We start from the raw sequence: 13,626 nt of genomic DNA on the forward strand, positions 1-13,626 counted from the left end.
CATGAGCTCAGGGAGGACCCAATACATACCCTGACGCATAATATAGGATTGATGATACCTATAAAAATTGGGAAAATTTACCCCATCCGCCTCAATTGTTTTTTGTAAAGATACTAAAGCAATTCTAGCTGTTTTACCCAGCCAAATAAATTTAGTAAGAATATTATTTATTTTTTTGTAAAAAGACCCCTGAAAAAACACCGGTAACATACCCATTTGGTAGCAAACCACAGGCGATATAATCATCTTAACTGTTTGCACTTTCCCCCACCATGACAAATATAAGGATTCCACTTTGCCTGTCTTTCTTACTTTGGGCATAAGGATATGCACATCAATGGGAGATGGAGGCTTTTAGAATTAGGTACAGTAGTCCTATTTAATTACATCATATATCTATTCTAACCTAGATTAAGGTACTGTTTTCAGATTTTCAACATTTGTTACTGCTGAAGACAAAAAAGTTCAACTGGACATTGTGGCATTCACTGGCATAGGAAGAGTGGTGGGGAGGTCCGCCTCGGGTGTAGGGAGCTCAGGGGTGCTGGAGTGGTCACAGGTCTGTTGTCTGCCTGTGCATAGCTGTCGTCTCTGCCAGCCCACCCCTGCTATCAACTTCCTTTTCCAAGGCAGGGGACCAGCAGAGCCGATGGTCATTCACAGGCAGCCCACAACCCTGTTACCAATTCATGCACCTTTCCTCTGCCTGGAGGAGGAAGGTGCTCCAGTCAGAGGAGGGGGGTGCTCCGCCCCAAGTTCCTGTCCTGCAAGGTACACCGCTGGTGGCACTATAGTGTGACTTCATGGGGTACCTCAACAAAAGTGAATTAGTAAATGGGCTTGGCACATGTTAATGTGAACTTCCCCATGTGCTAACCCATTTCTAGCGCAATCAGGAAATATAGCAGTTTTCAGTATTTCTCTTTCAGGCCATGATCTAATGTTCACATTAGTGCATGTAACTTGAAAGGAATTGATAGGGGAGCACTTACTGCCTTCTGTTTAAAAGGTGCTAAGAGCTCTTTAGAAAGCAAAGTTTTGTTTCTTATACATGCATCATCTTACAGGCAGGCAGGGAGGTGGGAGGAAAATTCCAAAGCCAGCACTAGCAGTTGTAACAGAGCTCATAGGTACAGATAACAAAGAGAAAAAAAGGATTTTGTGATTTCTTTCAGTGCAACAGTTTCTGAGCATTGATAAGCTTGCAAAGAATATACAGTATACTCCTACAGTTATGTGACTTGGAGATCAAATTCCCACCAGATTACTTAAAAGATCACACTACAACTAACTTCTCTCTGCACGCATAAAGAGATAATTTATAGACAGGCACATAGGTGATAAAGTCCAGAAAGTCATCTATTTTAAGACTATTTGGTAAAGGCAGTGCCTTCATAAGATGGATCTCAGAGTTAGCCCCAATAATGTGCAAGTTCTTATGTACAGGTTTGGTCCTGCTCCATTGCTGCTGTAAATTAGTGCATGTATTCTATGCTTATAGCTGATATTTTATAAGATACGGTATGTGAATAAATATCAACTCCATCTCTAGTCCACCCAAGCTATTCTCTGGAAACATCTACACTTAGTCTATGTAAGAGTATTTCTGCTTTATTGACATGCATATTTTTTAGGCATGTATACCCTCATACAGTTTTATACAAGCCTTCTCTGCATGTAAACATGTTTTCCACAAAAGATGAAAATGGTGCTGGAATTCAAAAGAGCATGGGACGAACACAGAGGATCTCTAATTTAGAAAATGAATGGTATGAAACAAACTAAGGACAGTACTGAGTGTTCTGTATATGGTGATTTGGTTTAGGATGAGCTGGGAAGGGCTTTGATAGAAGCTCCAGTGGCAGGATTCTTAGGATAGGCTGGAGTGGGCTTCGATGGCACTTCTGACAGTGAGAATCTAATGACAGTAATGGGTAGACTTCTATGGTCTATTGCCCAGAAATAGTAAAGAAAAGACAATTTAAACATGAATGTATGATGAGCGTGAATGTTGGGCAGACTGGATGGGCAGTTCATGTCTTTATCTGCTGTTACTATGTTACATGGAAAAGCTTTATGGAAAAACCCCTTAGATAAACACATACATACCACACACATCTTTAACACAAGTTGCTAGTTTCTGCAGTATTTAGTGCATATATCTTATGTGTTCAATCTTTTTATTCCTTTAGAAATTGCCCCTTGGTTGCATGTATTCGGAACAGAAAATGCAGTGGACTTCTCCCAATTAACATTTGACTCAGGACAGAAAGAGCTCATTGTTGGAGCAAGGTAAGACATTTATATTTAAGTATTTTTATTGATTTCAATATATTATCAAGTATAACTTCTACAGAAAGCAAATTTAACAAAAGCATATTAATCATTAAACAATAAATCCTTACTTAACAAAAGTTAAGTAAAATTACAAGAAGAATTATTATGGTGAAATTAGCTCAAGTCCTCTTTAGATCCAAGAATTATATTGGCAAGAAATAAGAAGAGATATAATCAATACATCAAAGTAATGCTGTTCTATACATCGGGAACGAAGCTACTATTTTCCTTTTAGAGCTCAAGATTGAATTTTAACCTTGTCCAGACGGGACATAGCCACAAAATTAGTCAATTGTTGAGGTTCAAAAAATACATATTTAGTTGAGTGATACCGAACAATGCACTTACAAGGGTGTCTTAAGTAAAATGTAGCTCCTAGTGAGATGACCCCTGGTTTTAAAAGAAGGAAATCACGCCTACGTTTTTGCGTTTCCCTTGAAACATCAGGGAACATTTGAATTTTACAACCAAGAAATTCCTTCTGTTTATTCTTAAGAAATAGTCTCAATAACCATGACTTACCAATAGATAGGGCCAATGTAACAACTAATGTTGCTGGTGTTGCTGGTGTTGTCTGATTTCTCCAAAATTTCAGCAATATTTAATGCTTTTCCTTGAGTAGGTTCAGGTTGCTGTTGATGTGGAATTTTGCTGGGGAGATAATACACCTGAGAGAATGGTGGAAGATTTCCCTCTGGAACTTCCAAAATTTCTGTTAAATATCTCCTAAGCATGTCTCTAGGTGAAACCATGATTACTCTTGGAAAATTTATCAATATCAAGTTATTAATACGCGCATGGTTCTCTAATGTCTCTACTTTTCTTCTAAGATTTAAATTATCTTTAATTATAGTTTCCTGAAGTTGTTTTACTGAAGCCATGTCTTGCTGAGACTTTTTAAGCATATTTTTTGAGGAAGTCATGTCCATTTATATTTATCACAGTCCATTCTCCTGGTTGTGTAGCCACCACGTTCATGTTTCTTTTTGTATGATTACAGAAAAGTTGTTACCCTACCAAAGCAGAGTTGTATTCCTATTAACCTACTGTTGCTTTAAGTGATTGCATGCTACAGGGCTGAATATAGAGTGTAGTAATTCACAGAAACTTGTAGATAGAAGAAAATAATGAATGTATCCATTGGAAGAAGCGAAAAAGTGAGAAGAAATGGTATTTGAGTTCTTCATTTGGCTGGATTGTCAGTTTATTTCTTCATACCCAAAAAATATTTTGGGTTTTCTTTAGTAACACAATTTAGTTGGTATTTATCTTTCTAAGCAAGATGAGCCTTGTTTATTGCAAGGGGCCAACAGCAAAGTGGCTTCTTATATTCTTGTCTTGAATTTGTGCCACTGCATGACTAATGAACTAGAGAAAACCACTTTGGGAAAAGAAAAAAAAAAAAAAGCAGAGAACATCCAAAATAGGCAGTTGAAGCCTTCTGACTTCTTTCTGTCCATTGGTGGTTTGGTTTTAACAGTTCACCAGAAGGTTTGAAATGCCTTGATCAATTAGTTCTACGTCAGGCAGGGATTATTTTCTCCATGAGCACCTCAAAGGCCAACCTGAAACCAACCATAAGGCTCACTCTTTCCTTAGATTCAATTCTTCTAATGATTTCTAAACAGTTATATGATAAACAGAGCCAACAAAATACTGACAAGAAGTATAACAAAAAAATAAACAAACATAGGAACCTTTTTACTACAAGGTTTCTCAAAAAATAATGTAGTTATAATCATAAAGTGGAACAAGAAAGAGGCATATGCTAATATGTAATCAAATGCATGAAGAATTAATTCTATCAATAGACAAAAATGCCACTTATCATAAATGGAAAGATGTGAAGGGAAACTAGAAGTCTACTGGATATGCATCAGAAATAAAATTTTTAGACTAGATGATCATTATGGCACTTGTCTACCATCATTTTCCAAGTTTTGGCAGCATTCATAAAAGCATCAAATATAGTGTAACAATGTATACTTTCACTGGTTAGTGTTGAATTGCTTGGTGCTGAATGTATAACTTTGCTGTCTGTATATTTTCAAAACTTAGAAACTTACCCCTCCCCCCTGAAATTTAGTGGGACTTAGACTTCTAAGAATGTCTTCCAGTTGGCTATCTATCGATATTCAGTGAGAGATAGCTATTTCCTCCTGAATATTGGGCTTGCTGGCTAGCTTGGTGTCTCCCTATGTCATGCAACATAGCCGAAAACCAAATAGAAGAACAAACCTCCACAAGGTAACAAAGTCCAATGCACACAGTGGAGATGACCCAAACATCAAGTACATAGATGTTGACACTTTATTGAATTTCTTTGGTAAGACTCAACATGGACGTGTTTCGGCTTCTTGGCCTGCATCAGGAGTCCTTTGTCAGAAAACATGTGCATGTATGAACAGTCTTTTAGAATAAGCAACCTTGTAAAAACCACTTTGAGTGAAACAATCCCAATGAGCTCTATATTAAACTGATTGTTTAAAAGTCACATACAAAAGGGGGGGGGAAAGAAGCAATCACACTGACGTAAAGATATTAAATACAGTCTAAACATCTATTTGGCGTGAAGTAGCTAGTCAACATCAATTTTCTTCAGCTCTCTTTCTCAATAACAGACTATGGACTTTTCCTCCAGGAAATTGTCCAAACCTTTCTTAAAACCAGCTATGCTATCCGCTCTTAGGTGCTGCATATATGTAGGAAATATCTCTGATTGCTCCTTATTGTACCTACAAATTCTCAAATATTTCTCATTCTGCCCTGTAATTAACTGTCTGATCATTTTCTTTTTCTGTGGCTGTACTAAAGCAAGAACATCTTCAGATAATAAACACAGAACAGAGCCTGGGCCAGAGTTCCCTTATCCACTGCAATAGTTCCAAGGAACAGATTGGGTTGCAGATGTTTATAGTATTCCTTGAAACTAAGTCAGAGTTATACAGTAGAAAGCTTTTAATTGTAAAACAGCTTTTACCATTGCATTTTTCTTGGCTATTATCATTCAAAGGAATATACACTGTATAGAGGCATCACTGTAAAAGACCTTCAATAAAAACATAGCAGCTACATGGATGAATGATGCCTTCAGTGATGCCCATTTACACTTTACAATTGACAACCTGGGAGCAAAAAAAGGCTCAGAAAATTGTTTTAAGAATTGCCTGACTAGCAAAAATTCATTCTGAAAGAAAAAAAAAAACATGGTAAAATTTATCTTGTCCATCTGGAAAAGAATGACTCCCAAATGCCATATTGTAGAAAGAAAAGAGTTGTTTTTGTCTGCCATCTCTGTGTGAGGAGAGAGGCTAATCTTTAATGTTTGTTGAAGTTTGCCCATATAGAAAAAAAATGTAGGGCCAATGTATCAGTTACATAGAAACATGACACAGATAAAGGCCAGATGGCCCATCCAGGCTGACCATCTGCAGCATCCACTATCTCTTTATCTCACTGAGAGATCCCAAGTGCCTGTTCCACACTTTCTTGAATAACAGACACAGTCTTTGTCTCCACCACCTATACCGGGAGCCTATTCCAAGCGTCTACCACCCTTTCTGTAAAAAGATATTTCCTTAGATTTCTTCTGAGCCTATCACCTCTTAACTTTATCCTATTCCCTCATGTGTATCTATGCCACATAGGTATTTAAACATCTCTATCATATCTCTCCTCTCCTGCCTTTCTTCCAAAGTATATATATATTGAGATCTTTAAGTCTGTCTCCGTATGCCTTATGACAAAACTATCAACCATTTTAGTAGCCTTCCTCTGGATTGACTCCATTCCTTTATATCTTTTTGAAGATGTAGTCTCCAGAATTGTACATAATATTCTAAGTGAAGTCTCACCAGAGTCTTATACAGGGCCATCAATACCTCCTTTTTCCTACTGGCCATACCGCTCCCTGTGCAGCCTAGCATCCTTCTAGTTTTTGCTGTCACCTTTTCAACCTGTTTAGCCACCTTAAGATCATTACATAGTATCACCCCCCAAGTCCCGCTCTTCTTTTCTGCACAAACTTACTTCACCCCTTAAACTGTACCGTTCCTTCGGGTTTCTGCAGTCCTAATGCATGACTTTAGATTCCTTAGCATGAAATCTTAGCTGCCAAATTTCAGAACATTCCTCAAGCTTCACTAGGGGGTCCTTTTATCAAGCCGCGCTAGCGGGGTTAGCGCGTCAGACATTTCATCACGCGCTAACCCCCGTGCCGGATAAAAAACTAATGCCTGCTCAATGCAGGCGTTAGCGGCTAGCGCGGCAGGTGGTTTAACACGTGGCATTATGCGCGTTAAAACCCTACCGCAGCTTGATAAAAAGGACCCGTAGGTCCTTCCTCAGGTTTTTCATACCATCAGGGGTGTCTACTCTATTACAGATGTTGGTATCATCTGCAAAGAGGCAAATCTTATCAGTCAGCCTTTTGGCAATATCTCCTACAAAAATGTTAAAAAGAACATGAGCCAGATTTTCAGATGTAAGTGGAATAAAAACAGAGGATAGAGGAACGTAATTGAGTCATGAGGGTTCTGTTGCTTGGCTTTCCACATCCTTTTAATAGGGAAACTGGAATCAACAGAAACACTTGTTTGAGTCAGTTCAGCACTGAATCAGAATAACTGCTAAGGGTATGGTATTGGAGTTCAAGAAGGGATTGGACAATTTTCTGAAGGAAAAAGGAATAGAAGGGTATACATAGAGGGCTACTATACAGGTCCTGGACCTGATGGGCCGCCTCATGAGCGTACTGCTGGGCATGATGGACTTCAGGTCTGACCCAGCAGAGGCACGGCTTATGTTCTTATGTTTCCACCTCCTAAGTGTAAAGCATAGCTATCCAGTGTTATTTTTTACCTAACACCAATGGCAATGATTCTGGTGAGAGGGTGAAAGGGAAAGCAGTCATTATGGTCTCTCTAGGTACTAAACTATCAAAGTTGAGCTTGAAATTATACAGGTATAGTTATGCACATGATATAACTATTGTAATCCCTATTAATTCTTTATCATTAGATACTCAACATTTCATTTCATCTTTACTTGAACTTGTAGAACAATGGGCTAAAGAACTTAGATTAAATTCTGGAAAAACTAAAATCTTCTTGGCAAGCTCAACAAATAAAATTAAAGAAACTTCTTTGAAATTAAATGGAATTGATTATCCTATCAACTCTACCATTAAAATATTGAGAGTCATTTTAGATCGATCATTAACTTTTGATGTTGAAATAGACTCTTTGGTTTAAAAAAATGTTTATTTTGTGGAAACTCCATACAATAAAATCTTATTTTGATTTTTTTTCCTTCAGATTGTTAGTACAATCTTTGGTTTTAAGTACATTGGATTATTGTAATATTATTTCTCTTGGATCTTATACAAAGAGGATATATTAAGAGGATGAGAATTATTCAGAATATGGAAGCACATCTAATTTGTAATCTGAAAAAAATCGGAACATGTAACATCTCACTATCAAAAGCTACACTGGCTCCAGATAGAAGCAAGAATAATTTTAAAATTTGCCTGTATATGTTCTAAAGCATTGTTTGGTCTTGCCCCAAGCTATCTTTTAAATCACTTTGACTTATCTGAAATTTACCATCGTACTCATAGTATTCCCTGTTTTCTTTTCCATCTTTAAAGGGTTGTATATATAAAAGATTTTTTGAAAGGACTTTAACCTTTCAAGCGGGAAAATAGTATAAGAGTTTAAGTGGCTTGATTATGATGTCTCCTTTTTACCAGGCTTTTAGAAGATCATTGAAAACTTATTTTATAAATTTGTATAATGACATTTGTCAATTTTAAGGAATATTGTAATTTTATCAATTATGCATTTTGATGTATCATCGCTGTGTTTTTCACAGTCTCTCTTATTGTGAGCCACACTGAACTGCGAGATATTGCAGTACAAAAAAAAATAAAGTTATTATTAATATTTTATTACTTTATTTATTTAGAAGGTCTATATAATGCTGTGGCCTACTAGGGATAGTATTGACATTCATGTGGCCCTCTGTGTCCACCCCTAGTCTATGTTTTCTATGGAAGGATACTGCACATGAAGGACCTTTGTCCTGACCTGGTATGAGAAATCTTATATTTTTATGTCATATTTTAAGTATTTAAAACTGAGGCAGCCCATGTTCATTTTGTGTGAATTATTGTGCTGTTCTTTTGTAATACTTTATCATGACATATTGCTGTTTAAACAACCCAATTTAAAAGCTTGGTTGTTTAAATAGGCCTTTAACCATAAGTAAGATTGAGGTCACTTGAATATCACTGGATTTATCCCTGTACCCTCCCCTGCCTTCCCTCTCTCCCACCATGAAAGTTCTTAAGATTTATTTTAGGTGTGAATGTTTCTTTCCTATCAAAATTATTGTAGTTTCTTTCTTATTTTCTATTTATGTTTTAGTGTTGTAAACCGCTTTGACCTGCCGGTTAGAAAAAGTGGTGTAACAAGAATAAAGAATAATAATAGAAGAACAGCAAGGTACTGACCTATCATCTCCAGCAGAACAGTGTTCCCTGTCATTTCATCCCAGTCTGTATCACAGAATACAGCGCCATCTACTGGGGATAGACATTGACTCAGAAGATCTTAACTATGCTCATATCATTTTCTGTATGCACTTGATCCATACTGTATATCTCTCTCAGCCCGTCATTGACCTGCAGGGGGTGCAAATAATAATGGATTGCATTCTTGTGACTAGGGGCTCCTTTTACTAAGGTGTGCTAGTAGCACACGCTGCAGATTAGCACGCGCTACGCATAAAAAACTAATGCCAGCTCAATGGTGGCATTAGCCTCTAGCGCGCGGACTAAAACCGCTACCGCAGCTTAGTAAAAGGAGCGGTTAGTGCATGTGACTGAGTTGTGGGCCATGGCGACTGAGGATTTTTTTCTAAGCCATGTTGAATGTGATTCCAATATCTCATTTACTAAAGGGCGTTAAGCTGACAGGAAATTCCACATTAAAACTAGATGGGAAGCTGCATTTTACATTAGATACTGAAGTAGAAATTGGGACATAGGATCTTGAAGTAGAAATTGGGACAAGAATGCTAATAAATACATATGTATCTACTGGCACATACAATAGGAGCATTAATTTTACAGCCCTATTCATTCTGAAAAGGAGCAGCATCACTTGGGACTTTACACATTTAAGTGCTGATCTTGTAACATACCTGTGCATTTGTTATTGCTGTCATACATAAGTGCTGCATTTTACAAAACCACAGGCTGAGTAGTGTGGCGGGGTTAAGCCCCGGTCACGCACACTCAGATCTAGTCCCCATAGAGTGGCCAGTGAGTACATAGGTTTCACCAAATAAACAGTCTTTTTTTTTTCTTTTTGCACTTTCAAAATCAAAAAGTTTTATTTTTTTTGATAATTCTCTAAACAGAGCAACTGGCTACAAAATCCATTATCCAGGCTTTCAACTCAGTCCATACTGCAATATACAGCCCACTGTACAATTCTCACACAGTTCAGGATTTCTCTTATTTTCTAAATCAAAACGAATATTCTTTCCAAATCAACAACAAACAGCCACTTGGTTTCACAGTCTTTGCCCCCGGGCTGCTGCCTTAGCTCATTCCAAGCAGCCTGAGCAAATGGGCTCATATTGGCTTCTCTTAGCTTTGCAAGCAACTTTAGGCAGAGCTCCTCCCTGCACTCAATTCACAGACTGCTACTATGATCCACTATCTAATTAAAGCACACCCTATTGTGCCTAGCTCCAAAGAGCTCTCTCACCTTACTGCCCTGACTTTCTCTAGCTGGGGCCAGTAGGTGTGGGAACAAGCTCCACCCGAATACAGACAAATGGACCCTGTACACCTCCCGTGTTCCCAAATATACAGTATCTCTGGACAGGAACAAACTTTGGCACTAGCAACAGCCCTGGTTTTAAATCTGGCTTCAATTGCAACACTGCTGGGCTTTTCTCCCCCACTACACCAAAGCTCATTCAAACAACACACCTGTCCCCACATTCAAACAATCTTTGTTTCCAACCCTTTTCAGTTACAGGATCCTTGTTTTACTTTTAACCAGGAAGGCTTCTTATCTAAATAAGGTTTATTCATCCATGCCTTCTACACACATTCTTTCCTCTGGTTCATAATCAAACTGCCTAGGATAATCTACAATATTATTCTCAAACTCTTGTTCATTTATCTCCATAGGAGTTATCTCTCTGCTATGTAGTTCCCTTGTCCAACTCTGCACAAACTCCCGTTTCTCCCAGCCAGCCTGCTTACAATTCTCACCAGCAACCTCCCCCTCAAAGGCAACCTGGCTCTGGGCAAATGATTCCTGCTCTGCCAGGAAGTTGCAGATGGCCACCTTGAATGAGGCAAAGGCTTTGGAGAGCAGATAGCACTTTCCAGCATGCCTGGGAGATCTCTCAGTTCAGCAGCCCTGTTTCTCCGTTTCCTAGGCTGTTCTAGCTCTTCCTCTTCCTGCCCCTCCTCCCTCCAGCTCTCAGCTGTGGAAGCTTTATTCTTCCCGGGCTCTAGCCCTGCTTGATACATGTCAGCCTGGCTGACTTCACCCCTTTCCTTAACCCTGTGTGTGTCAGCTTGGAAAGCTGCAGGTTTAAAAAGAGTTTTTACTTCTGTATTTTTTAATAAGGAATAATAGGGTTCATTGTAGGTATTCTGAGCTCTTGCTGCACTCTGTACTTTTTCTGACTCTCTGAGGGGTGAACTACATACCTGCCAGACCTTACAGTTTGCTTTCGGGTCCTAGGAATAGGCACTGATTTGTCAGGAATAAGGTGTGTAGTATGAGGATTCTGTCTAATAATACTGTCTAGACACATAAATTCTTTTTTTTAATTCTTTATTCATTTTAATAACTTACATCAAGTGCATCAAAAAGTATCCACATTTTAACTTAATATATCACTTGAAATTCTACAATTTTTCATGCTTAATAAAATGTATCCCTTTCCCTTCCATCCCTTCAATATCTCATACCATATAATACCACATAAATTTATATTTAGACACTTAAATTCTGCTGGAGGTTATTGAGCCTAGCATGTATGTGACACATAATTTGGCTACCATGTTGTTTGGTGTAATAATATCATTTATACATAAATGATCAATATCTTCTATTATCAAATACTTTAGAAACATAGAAACAGACAGTAGATAAGGCCCTACCTTTCTCTGTGAAGAGATCCCACGTGACAATCCCATTTTGTCTTAAAATCAGGCACGCTGCTGGCCTCAATTACCTGTAGTGGAAGATTATTCCAGCGATCAACCACCCTTTCTGTGAAGAAGTATTTCCTGGTTTCACCGTGTAGTTTTCTGCCCCTGATTTTCCACGGATGCCCTCTTGTTGCCGTGGGGCCTTTGAAAACGAAGATATCCTCTTCCACCTTGATACGGCTCGTGAGATATTTGAATGTCTCGATCATGTCTTCCCTCTCTCTGCGTTCCTCGAGGGAGTATAGCTGCAATTTTTTCAGCCGTTCCTCATACGGGAGATCCTTGAGTCCCGAGACCATCCGGGTGGCCATTCGCTGGACTGACTCAAGTCTCAGCACATCTTTACGGTAATGCGGCCTCCAGAATTGTACACAGTATTCCAGATGGGGTCTCACCATGGATCTATACAATGGCATAATGACTTCAGGCTTACGGCTGATGAAACTCCTAGGTATACAACCTATGATTTGTCTAGCCTTAGATGAAGCTTTCTCCACTTGCTTGACAGTCTTCATGTCCTCACTGATGATCACCCCTAATTCACGTTCTGCTACAGTCCTCGCTAGGATTTCACCATTAAAGGTGTAAGTCTTGCATGGATTTTGGCTGCCAAGGTGCATGACTTTACATTTTTCGGTATTGAAACTTAGTTGCCAGGTCCTGGACCAGCGCTCCAGTAGGAGTAGGTCGTGCACCATACTGTTGGGCATTGAGTTTTCGTCAGGCACTGTGCTTTTGTCTGTTGTGTTCTTGCCTACTACATTGCATAGTTTGGCGTCATCGGCGTTATTTTACCTCTAAGCCCCTCAGCCAAGTCCCTTATGAAGATGTTGAATAGGATCGGGCCCAAGACCAAGCCCTACAGCACTCCACTGATCACCTCCGTCGTTTCGGAGGGGGTGCCGTTCACCACCACCCTCTGAAGCCTACCTCCAAGCCAGTCCCCAACCCATGCTGTCAGTGTGTCTCCCAATCCTATAGAGCTCATCTTGCTCAACAACCTGCGGTGTGGTACGCTATTGAATGCTTTGCTGAAGTCCAAGTATACGATGTCCAGGGACTCCCCAATATCCAACTTCCCTGTCACCCAGTCAAAGAAGCTGATTAGGTTGGATTGGCAGGACCTCCCCTTGGTAAATCCATGCTGACGGGTATCTCGTAGATTCTCCTCGTTCAGGATCGTATCCATCAAGTATTCCACAGAGGTAAATACAGAAAGATAGGATGGAGGGAGTTTAAGGTTGAATGTATAGGGCTAGGCAAAGATGCAGGTTTTTATAGCGTTCCTTTTATAGGTTTCCTGAAGCTTAGAAGTCCCACAAGGGATGTGTGGAGGTAGGTTATTCCAAAGGCTAGATAGGAAATAGGAGTAAGATCATTTGCGAGCTGTTTGGAGCTGGAGCGTGTATGTAGGTGTATTTCACCCTGGGAGCGTAGCGGTCTCCTTGGAGTATAGTGAGGACATTTATGTGAGAAGTATCTGTGTACCATATTGAGGAGGGATTTGTATGTTAGCACTAGGCCTTTGAAGATGCAGCATTTGGTAATGGGCAACTAATGGACTGAGGTCAGTGTTGGGGACACAAGGCTTGTAGGTTTTTCAGTAGCCTGATTGTTACATTTTGAACTCGCTGGAGTCGGATGATTTTTGTTGTTAGTCTGTTGAATAAAGCGTTACAGTAGTATAGGCGTGAGAGGACGAAGACGTAGAGTAGATGGAGGAAAGTCTTGTTCAGTGAAGTAGCTTCTTATCTTCCAGAGCTGTTGGAGAGTGATAGGTTTGAGTCGAGCATAATTCCTAGGCTCCATACTTCATCTTTTGCAGTCAAGATAGTTGATTCCCAGTTTAGGGAGGGCGGATGAACTGCATTTTTCTTTCCTGATATAAAGTAGTTCTGTTTTGGAGGCATTCAGTTGAAGTTTGTTTGTGGTCTTTCAATGTTTCATTTTGGATAGACAGTTGTGTAGGGTTATAATCTGGATGTCACAATTTGCCCCTAGTGGTAGGTATAGTTGAATGTTATCAGCGAAACAGTGGATTT

General features: G+C 39.3%; 1 protein-coding gene across 1 annotated transcript in view; it reads left to right on the top strand.

Annotated features, from left to right (window-relative positions):
- SEMA5A (semaphorin 5A) overlaps window positions 1-13,626 on the top strand; it is a 1,054,315-nt gene that overhangs the window by 435,115 nt on the left and 605,574 nt on the right. Inside the window, 1 exon segment of the mRNA XM_033929716.1 lies at window positions 2,193-2,292. Coding sequence (XP_033785607.1) covers window positions 2,193-2,292 — 100 coding nt within the window.

This window comes from Geotrypetes seraphini, chromosome 2 (assembly GCF_902459505.1).
Source record: "Geotrypetes seraphini chromosome 2, aGeoSer1.1, whole genome shotgun sequence".
Lineage (NCBI taxonomy): Eukaryota > Metazoa > Chordata > Amphibia > Gymnophiona > Dermophiidae > Geotrypetes > Geotrypetes seraphini.